At 42.6% G+C, this 21,663-nt stretch overlaps 1 protein-coding gene across 1 annotated transcript in view; it reads right to left on the bottom strand.

Moving 5' to 3' along the window:
* RS1 (retinoschisin 1) overlaps positions 1–21,663 on the bottom strand; it is a 42,807-nt gene that overhangs the window by 1,551 nt on the left and 19,593 nt on the right. Inside the window, exons 3-6 of the mRNA XM_085622649.1 lie at positions 18,519–18,541; positions 11,278–11,386; positions 5,448–5,589; positions 1,885–2,080 (exon numbers count right to left, since the gene is read on the bottom strand). Of these exons, the coding sequence (XP_085478775.1) occupies positions 1,885–2,080; positions 5,448–5,589; positions 11,278–11,386; positions 18,519–18,541 (470 nt within the window). The remainder of the gene's footprint in view (positions 1–1,884; positions 2,081–5,447; positions 5,590–11,277; positions 11,387–18,518; positions 18,542–21,663) is intronic.

The following is a 21,663-nucleotide window of genomic DNA, read 5'->3' as shown; positions in this document are numbered from 1 at the left end:
TTTTCTCACTGGGATCTGTTTCATTGTGCAGCGGCCAGCCTCCCGACCACCGTGGCACGTTCTCCAATAGTCAGGGGCTTGGGATCAGCTACCTTTGCCACAGACGGAGAACTGGTGACTCGGGTAGAGTTCCCTCTATGGCTCAAAATTCATCAAGAATTTCAATCCGTAATCCGCCAGAGAGGCCAGTAGCTCCCCTCTGTACATGGCCAGCCTTCATGTTCCTCTGACTTAAGGGCCCATCTCCCTCAGACTAGGTGGACCCCGTCCTCTTGTTACATGAACTAGGGTGAGCCAGGTCCAGTGCCATGGATATTGGACAGAATGAGAGATCGCTGGAGCCTGTTAGACTCAAGTGAGTGAGCGCTAGGCCCTTACATAGACCGCCATACTACCGCATATGGACCTTCTCATGATTGATGAAACACCGCGCCCAATAGATACTACTAGCCAGCTTGGTAGTGGAGACAGGAAGCTGATTGACACGGCTCGGAGTCAAACTGGCATAATTTCTGCACATGTTGTACCTCTTCTGCGTACATGAGGGCGTGTGCTCTGCTGGTGCCTATACTGTCTTGGTTCTGTCAATGTGAGGAAGCATGCAGTGCTACGGCACAAGCTGTAACGGTTCTGTGTATGTAAGGCAGCATGCACTGTTGCTACCTGTGGTGTACTGGTTACTGGTTCTGTGTGCGTCTTGCACTACTGCTGCTGCCACATGCCCTGTATCTGTTTTTTCCGACATAGAAACTTACTGCTTCTGGCCCTGGTGCTCCTATGTTGTATTTTAGCAAAGCTTGATGCTCATCATGGGAATCCCTCAATTTTATTTTATCTTCAGCTACCTGTTGCCTGTCTTCCTTTCGTCTTCCTCTTTGCCCTCCTATTTTTGACACACACGCTTTATTGCCTCCATGTCCCTGTGCTGCTCCTGTCATGGTACCTTAGAGTTATCAGAAGAACGACTCGCAAACACGTCAAAATGGAAGAATCAAGATGTCGTGGCCACAAATTTCTAGCAGTATTTGAAAGTCTGTGTGTGACTACCAGCTACTGACATTTAAACTCAATTTTACAATTGGCAAGTTAGAAAGTTTACTCAGTATAGGCACTGCACTCTCCCCTAAAGATAGTCTGACCATTGAGATCATTCCACCTAAGTTATGATTCTAGCCACTAGAATTGTCAATGATTTTAAGTACATCTTGAAAGTCTTTATCAACAAAAAAAAAAACAGTTTGTCTTTGTTTAGAGTGGCCACTACATCTATGCTAATACCTGGAATGTGTTGCATTACTGTAGATTTCTGCAGAATTAGCCAGGGCCACTGGAATTATGCGATTGTGCGGCCGCGACGGTTTTCGCTTAATTATAGATTTGATGCATTTGCTACATAATCCATCATCTGCTGCATAATCTACAGATTTTAGCAACAAACAAAAATATTGTTTCTAGCCCAAACGGTTAAAAAGTTACTAAAAATGCAGTGACACTGGTTGCCGTGCAGTGGAAAGCACTTTGCAAAGCTGGACACTTCACTTTTCTGTTGCTTATTGCTACAATTGGGTACTAATTAAATGCAACCAATGCCCAGAGAGTGTTATCAAGTTTAAACATGATGAAATAATAAAGTAAGGCTATTACACAATGTGCCACATTATGCAGCATAATTTTCCTTTTCTTGCCGCATATTTTACTCCACCCTGCCGCATAATTTGGCCCTCTCCTGCCGCATAATTTCAGTGGCCCTGGATACAGCATATAAATGGGAATAACTTTACAAAATGTAATTTTATAAGGATTTCCACCTTTGTGCAGTATTTTTGCCAGCAAATATCTTCTCGCAAAAAAAACACAGTTACCAAATCATAAAAATTCTCTCACCCGGTTGTTACCAGTCTGGTCCTTGTAGTAAACCCAGTTCAGGGTGTCATCGAACCGGTATTGCACGCTGTATTTGGTCATCCATTCGTCCGCGTCACAGCGCCCCTGGGTAAGGATGCCAGAAATGACCTTCAGCTCCTGCAGATCAATCTGCAACCACTGGCTGTTGTCTTGAAACTTTGAAAGCCAGGCACACCTGCCAGGAGCAGAGAGTGACAGACCAGAAAAGTCCCAAATAGCATCATTATTGTGTAAACAAGTAATATGTTGTCTTCAAGTGATTTGACCAATCGAGATTTTTGAGTGAGACCAAACCCTAGAATGTGACCAACACACACACACCATATGAGCCAAAAGCAGCGATTGTGTTGGCCCAAAAATGCATCTAAGCACTAAATAGCAATTCCCAAAGGCGTGCAGGGAGGCCCAATGGAAAGGGTATCTTAGGAATTCTATTAGAGAACTATTTTACAAGAAGGCAGAAAGATGGTGGACTCAGGATCCGACTAGGGGAGAGGATTCAGGAATAAGAATATAGGAGTTCGCGATACTACCCGTACTGAACACACAGCCTGTAAACGAGGGGTTTTTGAGGATGAAGAAACTCCTCTGACAACTGCATGGAACGAGGTGGGATGGCTACAAAGTTTGTTTTTTATTCATAAACATTATAAAGTATACAACTATGAATGTATTTCAACAACTGAAATTGAAAAATAAACATAAGAGCGGAATGCTGTCTCCCGCAGAGAGGTAAGCCAGGGGCTGCTGTGGGTTGATTCAGTGCCCCTTCCTGTATGCTGTGGTGGGCAGAATCCAAATGTGTGTGAGACACTCACAGACCAATTGATGAAGAGAGTTGTCTGAAAGACCTGATAAGCAAGTGTTTCATATTTAAATGTATTACAATAAAATGGATTTGGCTAACATCATACCAAAAACTCAAACTCTTCCAAGGTCTATGGAATGTGAGTAGGTTTCCTTTGACAGGAGGAGCAGTTATTATACTTGTGAAGAAGTGAAGAGCTCCTACCTTCTATGAAGGGATCAGGAAGGGCTGAAAAGTAGCAGGATTGTTGACAAAGGGATGTGGATTTAGGCAGTTGGCTTGGCAGTGGAAATGGAATGAAAGTGGAAAAGGAATGTGGGGAAGGGATAGGTTTTTAGGTGAGAAACATTACATAGTAGCAGTTGCTCCAGTTTTGATTAGGGAGCAGGAGGATAGGAGATGCCTCTTCCCAATAGTGGGGCATTAGAAAGCACAAATTCTCTTACCATAGCTTTATAGCTATTCAGCCGCGGTCCGTGCAGGTAACAGCAGTTGGGCTGGGTTGGGAGTGGGGTGGGGGCAGGGATTCCGAGGACGATGCTGAGGGAAAATTAATTATGTATTTCATTTTCCTTTGGCATCGTCCCTCGAAATCCCCACCACTGTTACCTGCACGGACTGCGGCTGCAGCTATTGGGTGCAATTTACACACCAGGCCAGTACTGCAGCGAAGAGTTTAACGAAGTATGATAGATCAGTAGTAAAACATTAAGGCTCAGGTTCTGGGCTGCAGTTACTCTATGTGAGGCATGATTGTTTATTTTGATGCTGACTCCTATACACATGCAATCATTCTTATAAGCATACAATGATATGCAATACTAGAATTTGTCATACATATGAAGGTTTGCTGATTGACACAAGGCTCTCTGTGATGCTGACACACAGGGTTTCAAACCATGTCCTACTCATCTTTCCATGCTGAGACACATCTTATCAAAGTCAAGATGAAATGCTAATAAATGCCACATTACAAACACAGCATTATGACCCTTGTGAGTGGTACTAGGCGAACACCATGAGAATGTACACTCAGAGACAAATGTGAGTTTCGGAAACCCAACTTGGAATGTGACGGGGAGTACATTTATTGCTGACAATGTCTCTCCTGACCCACAGAAGGTGAAAGACATAAAAGTAGCCTGCCCCTATAAGAATATTCCTGAACGGTAAAGCTTCCTACGCATGGCCACTTACTGTTGGAGGTTCATTCCCAACATGGTTACTCTGAGTCCTTCCTGAAGCTTCTGTGTAGTGGGTGAAGTCTGAAAGGGACCAAGAAGCCTTCTAAGTAATCAAAGATGCACTGCTGCCTGACACCGCCAGGGCCTTCTGTGATGCACATCGACACACTGCTTCCAGTCCACAGCACCTGCCATCAACCACGAGTTCAGTGTGACTTCATGAGGATCCATAAGCATGTGCACAGACATCGTGTACGCCAGTAGGACATTACAACTGCCAATCAGCAATACCGATAGAGCAGGCAGTGGTGATCCTCTGGTTATCGCAGCACTTTAGTCTTAACATATGGACATCTTTTGCACGTCTTGACTATTCACTTGCTCTTTATACTGCTTTCATCAGAAATCTGCAACTTGCCCTCCTCTAAAATCAAGAAGCAGATCTTCCAGTTACGGGAGTATTAGGTCAAGTTGTAATAACATCTGAGAACTGATAATCTTGCTGACTACCTATTCTGACCCCCAGATTAAATGGTGGGGCAGAGTTTATTGAATGTGAGGAAACTAAGAACATGCGAGGTTAGCAATGGAAGCGACGTCCCAGAAGCAATTGAATTCAATGAGGAGATTCAGGCTACCGTTCAGTATGCCAGCCTACAGAGAGTAAAGACAGACTAAAAAAATAAGTGGTGGACATTTTTTTTAGAGGACAATCCCTTTTTACAACATAGGTGGAGAAACACCTGCTAACCATTATCAATATCAAGTAAGAGCTACTTGTGTCTGCTTAGGAGCTCCTCCTCAGAGATTTTCACATTTTAGTGTGAGTAGACGGGATTAATAATCTGCTGGGCAGTAAACCCAGGAGATAGAGGATTACCTAAAGCAACCCCTCTAAGTCCAGGCGGGAAAAAGGGTAGATTGGGTGGTTTTCTTTCCTACTCATGCCTTTCCATATACCAGTACACTAGTCATTCAGACAGAAAATCCTCAGTTGGACAAAGGTGGTCACGTGTATCCGTTTCTGCAAGGTACATGCTCACAAACAGAAACCGCTCCTTGCCTCAGGAAGACCTGAAAAGACCCCTGAAATAGAGAAGGTGGTATTAGATCAGCAAAAGGCTAGTCTAATCGGAGCACGGTTCTCCCATTCTTGACTAGCTTTGTAATGTTCATTCAGCAGCTGAAGACGATAGAGGAATGGGGTGGGATTGCTTTCACACAGGGCGTCTAACGTGAAAATCCAGTTCTGACTACAGTAGTGATCAGTGGAGGCTCTCACCAACAAGGACTTTCTGCTCAGGCAGCCCCGGTCTCTCACCACTTGACTTTGTACAATGCCCGTTAATTCACTCCTGGGGCAGCCATGCCAATAGACGAGCAGGACCTACCACTGGAGAGAGAGCCAGTCTTCGCTGCCTGGAAAATCTGGAGTTGCCTGAACACTAGAGACTTAACAAATGTAACACATTTCCCAGTTGATCTGTTTTTTATTAAATAACACCTCAATCAAGATCTCTGATGGAAAGTGAATGTGTTTTCATCCTTACCCAAAGCCTTGTCCATTAAGACGTGCCTTGTTGGCTGTCCATGACGAATACCACCCAGTATACTGCTCCTGACCAGAACAGGATATCTGGTCTGCAGTTACAGCCCCAGACTCAAACCCGAGGGGCTTGTGAAATGGACACTCTATAAGGAAACAAACAATTTATCACAATATGGCCAGCGCATATTCAAAAGTAATTGCCATAATAGGGTTGGCATTTTAACATATGCCACTGTTTTCTTTGTATATGCAAAAAAATCCAGTTTCTCTCCTAGAGTTCACCTTTATTTAGTTCACACACTGTTAATGTCCAACAAGCTTGAATGTCTGTGTTAAATATTACCAGGTGTCCTTCTGGACTTTGTAGAAGGGTTACCCTGATATTCTCTTACCTGACTTAATTTATTGCTGAGTTCTGGGAAGTGACAGGACCAGGCTCTGCCATTTAGCAGAGGCAGCAATATGACTCGATAAAGCATTCCATAATAAGTCAAATTAGTTAGAAACATTCGGTAAAAAGACAGTAATAAGTAATGCAAAATAGATAAAACCATTACCACAGCTATAGAGGCAAAACAAGCATTACACAAAAAACAGATGACAATACTTGTTCACTACTTAGGGCAATGAGGGCGGCCTATAAGAAAGCAATGCAGGATGACAAACAGTTGTCTAAAACTAATTTTGAGCAGGTTGTTAACTCCATATGGAAGAAGTATTAAAGGTCTTTGCTTATTGACAAATCTATTTGAAAGTTGCGTCCCCTACTGAAGGATGGAGATAAGTGATGCAGGTATCCTTTGAGGCAAACAATCCTTGCTACCACACAAACCACCACACAAGGAGAGAGGGAGATTGGTAGTCCAACTCATTCACTCGGGACTCAGCAAATGACAGGATGAATTTCCTTCTGAACTGATACATCTAAAAAAGCAAGAGAGATTTTCAATACCCTAAACCCTGCTTCAAGTTTAGGCGACCCTTGTTCCTCAGCAGTCGTTAAACTCTGTAGCTTAGCAGCAAGCAGCTCCATAGAAGATTGAGGGGTATATTCACAAGAAAGTGTGATAACTACCGCAAGAGTAGTGTAACGCAACTTTCAATATTGCAGCCCATCGCGAGAAAATAACCCCGTGACAACATGGTATTCACAACAAGGCGGTAGCATGCGATAGTCTGCCGAAACCGCGGACAATGTCTGCGATAAAACCACCTCGATGGAGATAAAAACACAAACCACAACACCCAAAAACCTGCGATGGGCCAAAACGCGATGAGGAAATCAGCAATAAACAGGACCAGGTCTGCAACAAACACCTGGCGGGTGGGAAAAATCTCCATAAAAGCAGAAAAAACACCCACACACACATTGACCTACACCCAAGCACCATGGAGGCAGCCGGAGCAGGCGCAGAGGATGAGCGCAACCCCACAAGCACCCCGGACGACCAGCCTGGGACCACGGGTACAGGGAAGGGCAAGGACAAGAAGATGAGGAAGACGAAGTTCAGTCTGCAGACGAACAGGATCATAGTCACGGAGGTGATGGAACATCATCAACAACTCTTTGTCACCTCCAAAGTGTCACTGAGCACCAAAACTGCAATATGGCGGGATATCGTCGACTAGGTGAATGCCGTCGGAGAGCACAAGCGGAAAATGGACGAGGTCAAGAGGCGGTGGAATGACATCAAGCGGTAGACCAAGGAAAAACTCTCTGCCAACCAGAAGGCAGCAATGCAGACTGGAGGTGGGAGCCCAGCGCCACAGTTGGAGTTGGATGACATGGAGGAGCTGGTGTCGACAGTCATTAGCGTGGAGACTGTGGCCGGAGTCGGGGGACCGGACACTGCTCGACAGGACACAACTCAACCACAACAGGGTGAGTGACCACCAGGTACTGGGGGGACGGGTGGAGATGGCCACGATGGCACATATGCACAATCAGGCAGAGCACAGTGCACACCCACAATGACTCAGGGTCATCGCCCAGATCTACAGACTGTCACAATGTACAATGCCATGCTGTCTGAATGTCAACCTGTACAAATGGGGGGGGGAGGTGGAGGAGAGAATTAAGATAAAGATGGAAACACAGTGACAAAGGGAAAGAGCATGGTTAAAAAAAAGGACCTGAAAGAGTGAGAAACAGGGAGTATCAGGTGGTGGATTAAAGAGGCATGAGGTGGAAGCTTTGCAGACTTGATGTTTGGCACCCCTACCTTGAATAGCACAGGCCGTGGGCTTCTGAACAAAAATGTCAACCCAGATACATGAGGGTATTTTTTTCTATTATTAAAGAAATTAACTGTTTGGGTGTGTCAGGCTGTGAGGTGAACCTCTCATTTTAGTATTTTAGTATTATATACTGTGGCTCTAGCTAAAAACTGAATTTGGACTCCGTCAGTGCTTTGTCTAGCTTTCCCCATTGATTAATACCATGCAAGAGGTTTGGGATGCATTTGAAAACATCCCCAGCAGGAAGTCTCCTGGCCCAATCAGATCTCTTTGGATTTCGTTAAAAGTAACCTAGATCTGGGAGCCCATTTATAAATCTCATTTTGGACAAAACTTGCTGTTCAGAGCTTCTGCAGACCTGCCCCCTTTCAAAGATAGTTCCTGTTTTCAAAAAGGGAAACCAGAGCAATTCTTGCTACTACTGTCCAAGAGCCTTGTTAGACTTGCTCGGAAAGGTGGCCAGCAAAGTGTTATTAGAAAGGTTCTGTGAAGGGCTGGACATGGACGAAGGTTCCAAGTTTGGGTCCTGTCTGTCCAAGGTAAGGACAATTCTTTATTGAAGCCACTGTGCCTTCCGCAGTAAGGTCCACACACTAGAGGAAAAGCCAGTGGCACAAAAACCTTCAGGAAGTTGGCAGTAGACAGGAAATGAGGAAACTAGATGTCATTGAAGAAGAATGTAGCAGGTTGAAGACTAGAGTGAAGGTAACATCAATTCTCCAAGGAAAAAATAGGGACAAAATACAAGACTTAAGGGGCATTGAGTCCACCAAAATATACTACAGCTGTGTTGCAATGCAGTGAGAAGGAAGAAGGGCCATCCTTACATAGTATAAAGACAGGAAAAGGAAATAAAGCAACAATTCACTTGATCTTGGCCATAACAGATCGGGAAAATAGGAATACGAAAACAGCACACCGCCATCTTGGAATTACAAGGAGGAACATAGAAAACCTGGCCTGGATTTAAGTCTTAAAAAGGCTTCTATAGACCTTCAGACAAGTGAAAGCCCTCTTTGTCCAGGAAGGCCATAAAGCTGCTGATGAGTATCAGTCCAACCCCTCACCACCTTTCAGAGAAACTGAGTTCCTAGACATCGCATGCAGGGAACTTGCTGAATGAACTTCCACCAGGACCCCAGAGGCATACTAGGACCTGACCCCCTTGAGATGCAGGCGAGTGGTTTACCCAAATAGGTAGTCACATAGGAGCCACCTGGCCAAAAAGGCGCTATCCGTGAGCAGCTTAGGGGACAACAGGCTTATTTTGTGGGCAAACGAGAATAATGTTATTTTTGATATCAGTTTCATTTCCGACCATGTCTGGGCACTATTGAGCAATGCCTTGACTTGGATCTGCTGATCGATAAATACACCGTTGCCAAGCAAGGTTCAGTGCATATGGCTTTCATAGACCTTAACTCCGCTTTTGGTAGTGTCAGCAGATCCAAGTTAAAGTTGATCATGTTGTCCTTGGTGATACAAACTTCACTGGTGAGTTTTCTGAGAGAACTGCACTTGAATCTATCAGCCAAGGCTCAATTTAGTGGCGGAGTGAATGCTCTGATTCTTTTAAGCTGGAGAGAAAATTTCAAAATGGGGATTTTTTTTTAAGCAGTCTGTATCCATTAAAGGGATAGGTGCTGCTTTATTAATATGCTTCTTATTAGGAAGGTATTGAATGGAACAGGTAGTGGTCCCTGTTTTACTGCTTGATCGCCCCAAGGCTGCCTGATATGATTCCCAAAAGGGAGAACCTACACTTTACCAACCAGTTTCCATATTAACTTGGAAGTCAGAACCTTTTCAATAGTTTGTGAAAACAGTTAAGGTAACCAACCATGAATACATTTCATTGCAAATCGCAATTAGGAGGGATGCCCCCTCCTAACTGGGATTCGGAATGAGTCGCAGAACCCCTTATGCAAATCAGAACGACTTTACGACTTCCAAAACGGGTTTGATGTACTGTAAAGCATTCTTTTGCACTGGCAAACCCTGAGATTTTGCTAATCACAAGGTTGATGACCTTAAAAGTGCTTTGTACATCACGCACGTAGCAGCCCTGGCTGGTCCATTGGGGCTGAGGGGCCACTCCCCCTCACCTGGTGTCCCTCAAGAACAGTGTCTGTCAGGCTGAGCAAAGGTCGGCCTGACAGACACTGTTCATTTTCAGGTCAGGCAGCCAGAAGCTAGACATGTGCTAAATGTGCAGGCTCCTGGCTGCCTGCCCTAAACTTTGCAGGACTGAGAATTCCACGGCTCCTGTGGGCGTGACCTCCTCAGCTCAGCAAACGTCCTTGAGGCCCACCCCCTCAGTGACGAGGGCTAGAGTCACTCATTGCCTCGCACCTGGGCGCTTCAGTTTTAAGCCCTGAAGCACCCAGGGTCGAGTGTCAATCAGTGACACTTAGTCACAGAGTGGGGTGGGGTCAGAAATCTCACTGACCCCATCACACTCAGTCCTAAGGTCAGCCAATGAGGGAAGGCAGCAGTCCCAAGCCTCCTGGGACCTCTGAAGCAAGGCTGCAGGTAAGTGTGATTTTTCTTTTTATAATGTTTGGTGCGTGCGTGTGTGTGTATGTTTGAATATTTAGTAACTAGTGTTGTGAATAGATGTATGTGTGTGTGCACGAGTGTGAGAATGCTTGATTGTGAGTGTATGTGTATCTGTGCGTGTGTGTCCTGTCCGCCTCACTCCCTCCTATAATTACTGCCCGCCACTGGCACATAGTCATATGCTGCCTGCATAACAATCTATTTCGGAGTGAGATTACCTGTATAGGATGTTGTCTGTATGAGATTGTCTGTATAGGATGTTTTCCTGTCGTGTGAAATTCTGCATATGTGATTTCCTGCCTTAGCAATACTTTGCTGTGGGGAAACACGTTGCCTGTGTGAGATTCTGCCTGTTTGAGATGCTGGGTGTGTGTGGATCTGTGTTTGTTTGGTGATTGGTGTGTGATGTGTGAAGGAGGACTATTTTATAGAAAGAAATGCCCCTGGAACAAGGAGAGTGATGAATATAATGGAGCCAAGGACCATACCAAGGACCAATCACTTAGGCCTTCTGACCCCTGCATAAACCCCTGTTGGGCGGAGGTTGGAATTGTGAGTTGTGCAGACTTAACAGCAATTGAGAATTACAGGGTTCAGAAAAGTCCACAGCCTCCATTACATTTCAGCAGGTGAAACCTGCAGAAATCTAGAAGGGGAAAACAGTGTGGTATTTATTGTGGCATGCATATTGTGGTGCAGTATGCACTAAAATCTGCATGTTGTTTCCCCAAAACAATGGGGGCAAATTATAGTACGTGATACATTCTGGACTCAATGGAGTCCGACTTTATAAGGTGTGATATTACCACCTTGTAATCAGGGCCATATGTCAACACTGGAATTCAAGGTCTTATACCAACACAGTGTATTCCCCTCCAGAGAATAGTAAGATGTTTAGCATAGCTCTTCCAAGACATCAGCAAATATTTAGGTATGGAAAGAGCATTGATTTAAAAAAAAAAAAAAAAAAAAATCCAGTCATTCTTGATTAAGTTTACAGTTGTTTATACGAATTTGACACATCAAGACTTTACCTGGCATACAGTCTAAGACGGTGATTCCATTGGACCATGCTGATCTGGGTCCTCCTTGGCAATCACATTTACATGCTTTGGTGTGCCACTGTTCCAACTTATCATCGAACTGCAATGCAAATAAAACAATGATCATACATTACGATACGCTGTTTAAATTGGCATATGGGTTCAGTATAGCACACAACATCTTTATTCAGGGCCGGCTTTAGCACTGGTGGCGCCCTGTGCGACAATGTTTGTTGGCGCCTCCCAATGACCACCTCCGCCACGGATTCCCTCACCACCACTATTTGACAATGCCCCTCAAGTCTCTATAACCACTGTCTCTTAGATTCATTTAGTTTTATAGCGTCGCTCATACCCTTTTAAGCTGTCAGAAAACTTTACATCACACACGCATTGCACAAAGACAATCATCACTGTGCAAATCAGTATATAGGAAAGGTTATGTAAGACAGAGGCCTACAAGGAGCAGGAGTCACAGGTCATCCTTTCTGGTAGGCAGTATAGTTTAAGAGTCCTTGGACTGGGAAACCACAAATTCAGAATTTAAAATTGTTAGGGGGTTTCTTTAATAATAATTGATTTCCCCCCAAATGAATCCCTTTTGCAAAATGAGGACAACGAAAGACTGAGCAGAAAATATATAGCTCTAATATTATACCTGCAATTTACATGCAGCAGGCACATTAACACTCTGCACTATGATGATTCAAAACTTTTACTAGACAAAGCTCCAGTCTTTCTCCAGGAAGAACATTAAATCACCGGAGTTGTCATTTTTATTGATGTCTGGAATTTGTTGGGTCAATGTAGGCGGCATCAGGTGCTTTTGAAAGATGAACATGGCGCCCCCCACCCCAAGTCAGCGCCCGGTGCGGTGGCACCGATCGCACCGCCCTAGAGCTGGCCTTGTCTTCATTTGTCAGCGACAGCGTGAGAATAGAACTGCTCAACATCCTTCCTATCCATTTGCTTTATGGACATTACAATTGCAGGAAACCATTATGTAGATTTATTTTTGTACGGTTAATGGACCACTAACCCAGGTACCTGAAGCTCAGCCAGTAGGTTGATGAGTGATGATACTGGCTACATGAGGGAGGGGTTCATGGGCTATAGCAGGCTACATACTACTGTGGATAAGGGGGGGTGGGGTGTGAAGACTCCAAAGTGGTGTTGCAAGGCCTACACAGATCCGCAGAAGAAGTAGACAAATTTAGCAGTGCCTTTGGAGTCATGGAAGCTAAACTCTTCAAAGAGTAAATCTTAACACTTGTTTTAAGAATAAAAATTGGAGCTATGTTAAATATTAATTACACTTAGATTTTAAGACTTATTCCTTCAACATATATATGCACAAAGGTCAAATTGTTTAAAAAAACTTGTTTAAATGTTTCAATAGTCTTCCTATTTTTCTGAGTGATAATTCTGCAGTTTTACATTTAAGGAATGTCTACCACCACAGTCCATCCACAGAAGCAATAAATACACTTCGAGCAAACATTGTATAGTGGAGTAGTAACACTGAACCATTGAAAAGACCTCCTGAAATGGGATCTCAAATAATGACTATTGACAGTACTAGTCATTGTAGTGTAAATTATTTTAAGTGAAACAATAAAAAAGTAAATCTGAAATCTATATTGTCTCTTTGGGCCTAATTATGTTGTCGGGCAGATCACAACCGACAGGCCGTCGGTAGCGGTCTGTCTGACATCTGAGGCTGTGGTCCGACTGGCAGATTAGGATACCAGCCGTCGGAGCACAATGATCAGATAGACAGACCGATGCCTACGACCGATTTAAGGAGCCCATTCGGGTGTTGGTCGGATAGTAATCCCTACAGTGGGGGCGGTGTCTGCGCAGGCACCGCCGTAAGGATTACGATGTCCCTTTCCGACAGCCTTTTTATGGCAGTCCGACCCCAATGATAAGGCAGTCGGAAACAGACTTTGGGTGCCCCTAACACGGCCCCTGTCCCCCTTAGGGCTCTGCTATGTGGCCTGGGGGGCACTCGTGGTGCCCCCCCCAAACATCCATGCATTGTGTGCCAGGCACCACATGGTGCTTGGCACACAGTTCATGGATATTGAAGCTCGTGCTGTGGCCCTTTTCTGGGCCGCAGCACAAGACGCAATGGAAAAAGGGATGTTTACGACCGCCTACATGGCGGTCTTATCCTAATTGCACTATCGGGACCACCGACTCCTTGACAGACGGTCTTGAGGCCACAACGACGGCCGTCAGACGCTCGTCCGCCCACTATTGTAATGAGGCCCTTTAAGTCACATCCAGACATTAATAAAGGCTACTAGCGGAGATTACAAATATTATTCACAGTGCCTAAATCCTGGTAAAGAATAGGATTTTTCTCTCTCTTAACTACACAAAACAAATGTGGGTACTAGAACAGGAAATAGAGCATTTCATACAATACTCCATTTAAACTGACTCTGACCAATTTCTTAAAGGTTGAGAAAATCTTCCTATGAAATATACACCCATTCTTACTAAAAGGCAAAATATAGCAGATGATGCTTGGTAAATACATGAATTATTGATTTGTACTAGATGTTTTTGATGGTGGAAATCAGCATGCAGAAGGAAACGTTCAATAGAACCAGTTAAAAGAAAAGTTAGAGAACTTAGGTAAGGTAGAAAACACACTTTGGCTATTGAATTTTAAAGTAAAATGATAGAATGTTTAGAACTCAGAATTCATTATCATTTAATTAAGAAGGAAGGAAGAAAAGTGGATGATTAGCATATAACCTCTATAAATGGAAGTCTCCAAATGTATTAAAAATATGAAAGACAGTTAAAGCAGATTGAGTGTCACTAATTATATACATAAGAGGTTTGAAGTGTTTTACTGTAAGCTGTTTAGCCAATGAGAATTAAATGTAATAAATTAAGTTTATTTTAGAAGACAATAAACACCAATATTGAGTGAACAAAGCAAAGTTATGCTTGTTCAGCACTTCATTAGTGAAGGTTATAAATAAAATATGTTAATTAAAGATTCAAAGGGCACAAATTAAATAGTTATATTGGATTTCTTGATGCTTTAAAGAATATACATTTTAAAAATGCAAAGAAGTATCTATAGTCCTAACATTGAAAATGGAATGTTTCCAATGCAGATAGAAACTGCTCAGATTTCATTGTTCTAAAAAGAGGGGAAAGATATAACAAGTTGAGACTTTTAGGCATTTAGACTCATACCTCTGGAATTTTGAAAAGGCAGTCAATGAAATAACATGCCAGTGCATTTCTATTGTCAGAAATATGGCACAATTGGCAAGGTCAATTAAGATTTCTTATTATTCCATCAACAAAGCTGTTCGTGATTTTGGGGAATTGAACTTGCCTTATTAGTAAAAATGAAATTAACTTAGACATATATTTTCCCTAAGTTTCCATATTTGTTCAACAATTTAGGCCTTCAGTGTCAATATGCACGCAAACAGTATGTTGTTTACATACTGACTAATTTCACTGTAGGCTCTGATAATCAAAATATGTTATCTCTGAACAAAGTAGAGATCCGGGTGAGTGAAGGAGAGCTTGGTTTCCCTCAATTCAAAATATTTTATAAAATGGCTAATTCTCAATTCAAGTGAATGGTTAATTGGGTGGCAATATAACAACAAAAACTGGTACAATTGCTGAATGAATATCATGTGTACAGATGAATTTAAGTTGATCTTACAAGATATTTTTTGGGATCAGCACTTAAAGGGTGGAAAGTAAATGTGTATTTCCAGAAATACTGAGCCACCTGAGAAAACCCTAAATCAAAACGTATCGGGGGAAAAGGTGTAGTGGTCATTAGGAATTCTTCACTATGATGAAATCAGTTGCTTTTTTGACAAACAATTCTTCCATTTAGAGCTGCCAAGACAACATACTTACCATCGCCCAGTGATGGAATTACCTTAATTTAGAGAAAATTCTGAGAGATTAACTTCTTGATTAACTGGTGACTGTAGTAATACAAAATGTTTTCCATCATTTGAATGCCAATAAATGTGATTAAAGCATAGGGTGCCCTTGGATAACAAGGTTATAAATAGATAAATATAGACTACCTTGCTAATGAGAACTCAATGAGGAAATGAGAGATGGAAATTGGAAGTATTCTGATCAAAGAAACTAGAATGACAAAGTCAAATCTGAATATGCTTCAAACACTACATAAAATATTCAGGAGAGTACACTGAGCATATGCAGAAATGTCTAATTTATGGCCCAAAGACAACAATGATTGTTAGAAGTGCAATGAATCAAATACAGAATATTATTTTATGTTGTGTAATTGTGTCAAGCTACAGCGATAGTACAGACATGTTTTGCAAAGGGTGCACTTAATACTGTATATATGCATTACAGCACACAGGCCATGGATACTCTTTAAAGGTTTGTCAAGAATACTATAAAAATCTAAAGTTCCACAGGAGTGGATTGTAAGATACACATTGATGTTTACAAATAGTGACTACGACACTTGAAATTAAATGTTTATTATTTCTAGGATGGATTTCTAAAACAACAATTTTATCCTATTTAGGAAAGGCGACATTTGTCATCAATGATATGGAAGCTGGATCCCAAGAGATTTTGGTTTCTTATTTGGACTTATAACACTCATAGTTTCATTTAAGTCCTATTGTAGCTTGCTTACAGCGGGAGTAGAAGATTTCCCTATTGCATATATTAACGTCAATCTTTTTCCATCCCCCTTTCCTTTTATTTGTAACCCTTCTGCATTTTAATTGTGATACCATTTTATTGTAGGTTTATTCTTACTATGGTCTGGTTTATGTAGGATTTATTTTTTGTTGATTGGCTCCACTTTGTATTGGTTGTCTCTGTTTGTGTAATCATTCAGAATATGTTATAGAAATAAAGAACATGGTAAAACAAACAAGGATCTGTATTTTAAGAAAAATGACAGAAATGATAGATAGCCATTAGAAATATTGTATTAAAAATGTTCAGTTCAACGGTTTAAGAAGATGATTTTAAAAGTTTATTTTGTGGGATCCTTAATTTTTACATAGAATCGCTCTCCAGAGCAAATCAATTATTTAATTGGATACTTTTTAGTTTTATTGTATGTTGCTATTTATTCCACTGCAGTGAAATTACATGTAGTCCAACAACACAATATTTAGGGAAATTGCACTAATAAACATGCATTCATGCGTTTATATAATGGGCAAAGGTCTAATTCGACTTTATTACCACAGTACAGCAAAAGTGAAATGAGAAATACACAATACCGCTTGAGTGTGATTTATCTTGCTGTCCAAAATTAACTCGCTGTATTCTGGTTTTGGTTATATATTTGGTTATATTCAAATATACATGAAAAAATGCCATGGCATAAACCACATGCGCAGATGCATAGTTTTACTATTTATTGCCATTGTTGAGAAAGGGGATGGCCATGATAACTCACTTGAGGCTATGCCTCTTCAGATTCTTGGCCGCGCCCCAAACTCAATAGTGTAAATAATACCATATTACACTCTGCACACACACATCTATCTATCTATCTATCTATCTATCTATCTATCTATCTATCTATCTATCTATCTATCTATCTATCTATCTATCTATCTATCTATCTATCTATCTATCTATCTATCTATCTATCTATCTATCTATCTCTATCTCTCTATCTATCTCTATCTCTCTATCTAGCAGATAGTTAAGAGTGAAAAGTAGATCTAATCATCATACTGTTTGTTATTAGGCTTCCAATGTGCCAACTCCTGTTCCATGTATTTCAACTTTCATGTGGCGAGTTGTCAGTACATCCTAGCAGGGGACTATTTCCTATCATGAGCACTGTCTTGGTCGCGCAGTGCAGACTATGACAGTATGCTGGATTATGAAAAAAAGGGGTGACATAAGGGCAGGTGCGAACTTGCTGGATTGGGGACAGTGCTGCAGTGACAGACGGACAAGTGCTTTCAAACTGCCAATCCGTCTGTCAATGCAGAAGGCAAACCATTGGATCTTGAGAAGGGGCAGTGCTGCCCGGGCAGGCTGATGCTGTGTGTACTGCGCCTGCCGGTGGGAGTACATTTACAACTGTTTTGTGGCATTTTTGGCTGTAGTAACTCTAGAAGTGTGGTTTGTGAATAAGAATAGGCTTAGTCTTTTGTGGGTGGGTGCACATCTCTCCCTAAACCACTCCCTAAATCCTTCCTTGCTTAACACTTTCCTAGAGTAGTAAGGATTCCCAATTTTCCAGACAATCCCCTCTGTCCTTCCCACGTTTACTTCTAAATTTGTACTTATGTGTGGACACTCTGTAGTCAGATTGGAGATCTCTGCACAGAAAAAGGAAAGAGAAGTGGAACCTTCCCATATAGGTTTGTGAATACCATTGTGCAATATGTTAGTAGTAAAATTTTAGCAATACTAAAGTATTAGAAAATGCGGTTTGAGACTATGCTGCACTCTCTGTTAGCACACTAATTATGCACCCCTTCCTATGTGGTAAGCGCTTAGTACACCTCCTAAATTAAGTTTGCTTGGGCGTGTACATCATTATTGCAGGGGCAAAGGCATTCCCTCATTTGCATAGGGCCATGATGTCCTCATGTATATGAGGGCTTTACCCCCATGAGATTGCACGGGGGCAAAATGTGCATCCATGCGATCCTTGTTACAGAGGGGACTGAAAAAGCGTATGTGCCCCCTTCTGTAATTTGTAAATGGCGCCAGGTGCACTAACAGCAGGTGCAAGTGTTCATTATGCCTACGGCATATCATAATATGTCCCCAAGTTTTTCACTGCATCATTTTTAGACGCCTCATTCCATTTTGGACTCAGATATTTTCAATTCTTGGAAGGAACACACTCTTAACTTATCCCTTTCTTGCAGCGGATATTCTCTATATAATGATTGAGATGTCTTTATTCGATTATTGGTTAATAATCATAAAAGTACAGATAAAAACACAAGCATAAAAACACAAATCATGCAATAGAGATAAAATAAAAGAATTGTTGCTCAGACCATTAAAGTTAAATCATCAAAATAAATTATTTAAGGCACACTTTATATAATAGTTCTCCAGAAGAAGCTGAACATCACGCCATTGAACTCAGGTCACCTAGTTCTGGTGGAACTTCCGCGCCTTTGTATACAAGTGACAGTAGACAGCAATAACAGCAACAAAAGCAAAGCTTCCATAAATGACAATATTGTGCATACCTCAGAATTAGGAAATGCTGTTACTGGTGTCGCCAGTTCATCCAAGGTGAGAGATAAGGAGAAAATAGAAAGTGTTACGCAAGGGACAGACTTCAAACACACACTTTCATTCAGAGGGCAATGCAGAGCAGTGGGAATGCTGCAACAGATGTACCAGTTTTCCATAAGAAAGATGATTGTAATTGTATCTATCTATCTATCTATCTATCTATCTATCTATCTATCTATCTATCTATCTATCTATCTATCTATCTATCTATCTATCTATCTGTCTGTCTGTCTGTCTGTCTGTCTGTCTGTCTGTCTGTCTGTCTATCTATCTATCTATCTATCTATCTATCTATCTATCTATCTATCTATCTGTGTGTGTATCTATACACACACACACATACACACTCTCACACATTGAATCATTAACATTCTATAGGTACAAAATACATTTTATTGTGGATAATCTCAAAGTACTTTTTAGAGGACATTTTATTTCGCAAGATCATCATTAAGATAGAGTTCTGTGGATAAAGCAATTTGGTGTGTGGTGTCCGGATGAGAATGGAGTACAGAAACCATTTGCATCCGTTCTTCACACCTTCCAGGCACTTCTGCATTCCTGCCCTTTCCCGGTCACACAGTGCAGCAAGGTAGCTTGTTGCCATGAGTGATTCTTTGTTAAATATGGGCCTAAATCTTTTGCATGGACTTTGCAACATTGTCCCTCGGGCCATGCCTTATTACTGGTGCTTTTTTGCAGGGGCATTCAGGCTGTTGAGAGGCACTTTGCTTCAGGTGGGAAGTAGCACCCACCTAGAGGCCACATTGGGTATCACGGCCCTCTGCCCTGCAATCCCTTTACCCCTCAGGCAGATGCAGTTACACACTGCACCTGCCTGCTTTGTGATCCCAGTCCCCTCTATCAAAGCAGGACTGTCCCTCTGCATTGAGAGACTGACTGGCAGTTTCGAAATGGGGTACAGTTTTTCTATGCTACCCACTCTTGATTGCACGCGCAGGTTCATGCTAGCAATGTGGAGAGTGATATTATTATAAAATGGCGGGGGCCTGGTCTGTGCCCGGTGCGCTCAATAAGGTTGTGCCCGATGCAGACCAGGCGCGTGCCCATATCAATGCACTGTGACCAAGCATGTGACTATAGGAGGACTGGAACCGTAATTGACACAGTACTAGACATTACACCGTTCAGTTTTGTTTTTGCATATTATATTACTCGTATTTGCGATCTGAGACGCGGGCAGGTAAAGTGATGAGTTCAGGATCAGATGATTATCTGGTTCAGTGCCAAGGTGGGATAAGAACCCAGACCTCCAGCCTGGCAGAGTCCCTATGAACTGGTCCTCTTATAAGCCATAGTCCATGTTGAACTCACTACGAGATTCTGAGCAAAATCTCAGCGATGAGATATTTCCCCTTGTTACTGCTGCGCGTTCATACCTAAATATAATGAGGCAGATTTACACGCCCCTTGCGCCACTTTTGCGTCACTTTTCCAATGTTAAAAGTGACGCAAAAGTGACGCAAGGGGCTTGTAAATCTGCCCCAATATGTTGTTGAACTTGCAGCACCTGTTTACAGTCCTAGTGGAAATGCCCAGTGCCCAGAGATTCTGAAGATTGACCACGAAAATGCAATTGACATTCTTTCTTGGCAATATTTTCTAGTAATTCTGAAGCAATTGGGACTCAGGGAGACCATAATCCACTGGATCTTTGTATTGTATTCTTATCCCAAGGTGATAGTACGTACAGGCAAGATTATGTCCACCTCCTTTGCCGTACTTTTCCTTCACCCCCCTATGTTGTTTGCGCAAGCTGTGGAATTGTTGCCCACCTACACGAGCACAGAGGGAAGGATTAGAGGTATAACGTTACCAGATGGTGTGCGCATCATGTCAGTATATGTCAGTGATCTTTTTGTATCACTCCCCGATGAATGGTCTGGACTGGACTGGAGCACACGGTCTTGAATCCTTTGGCTTATCTCACCTTAGGGTAACAGGAGCCAAGACATGTGTCTTCCCTATTGCTCCAAATGGGACAAAGGCAACTTCCCTTATGAACTTAAAGTATTGTTTGGAGCTCAGTTTGTTGCGTCACCGTGCAGTCTGGATTTATCACGCAGACTCCGTCTACTTAGAAGGGAACCTGGAGAGGCTGCTTGCAGTCCTGAATAGAAGCACTGAATTTTGGAAAACACTGCCCCTGTTGGTGATGGGTTGTGTTGCTATGCAGCCGCGGCTCCTCCATTATGGCGGAGGAGCGCCGCCCCGCCCCCACGTCAGCTGCCTCAAAACGGCAGGAAAGGAAACATATAACAATAATAAACACATTTTATTATCGGTTTATTTTTTCTTTCCTGCCGAGTCTTTGGGGGTGGGACCGTGGGGGATGACAGGCGCAGGAGGAGTGGTAGTGCAATGTTGGCAGTGTGCATGACAGTTTGGCTAGCTGTCTCAGGCTGGCCAAACCATCATGCGCACTAAAGCTCTCTCCAACCTGAGCTGCTTTGCCGGGTTGGAGAGAGCAGGCACAGGCTCCCAGCTTGTCTGGGAGCACAACTCGAAGTCACTCAGGCCAATCCTGAAGCTGCTCTCTTATAAATGAGAGCAGCCTCAGGAATGGGTGCAGCGCAGTCTGGGAGCCTCTGCGTGCAAATAGAGGAGCAGAAGAGCACATTGTGGCCTGCTGCAGGTACTTTTTTTCATCTTTTGTCTTCCCCGACCCCTTTCCACCCCCCGCCTTACCACTCTTCCTCAGCACTAGCCGCTACTGTTGCCATGGCAATGATGGTGATGCTCCCTCACTTACTACACTTCTTCATTAATATACCGTGTTGGTCACCAGGATTACAATTCAAAGACCTGGACAAATTATTGTACTGCATGATTTGGGGGAGTGAGAGGCATGGAGTGGCACTTGTCAAGTTGTGTCTCCCAAAGACAGAGGATAGACTTAGTGCACATGACTTTGAATTTAATTTCCTGGATGCACCACTTCAGTGGCTGGCTAGATGGCTGGATAGGGTGCACTTGTCTGAGGTACGTATTACTGCATAGGGCCTTCACCAGGTCACATTAAACAATTAAGTGTTTGTAGGAGGATCAATTCAAGCTGCATGATCCTGCTTACTG

The sequence above is a fragment of the Triturus cristatus genome, chromosome 8 (assembly GCF_964204655.1).
Source record: "Triturus cristatus chromosome 8, aTriCri1.1, whole genome shotgun sequence".
NCBI lineage: Eukaryota > Metazoa > Chordata > Amphibia > Caudata > Salamandridae > Triturus > Triturus cristatus.
This window is presented reverse-complemented; position numbering and strand designations above follow the sequence as displayed.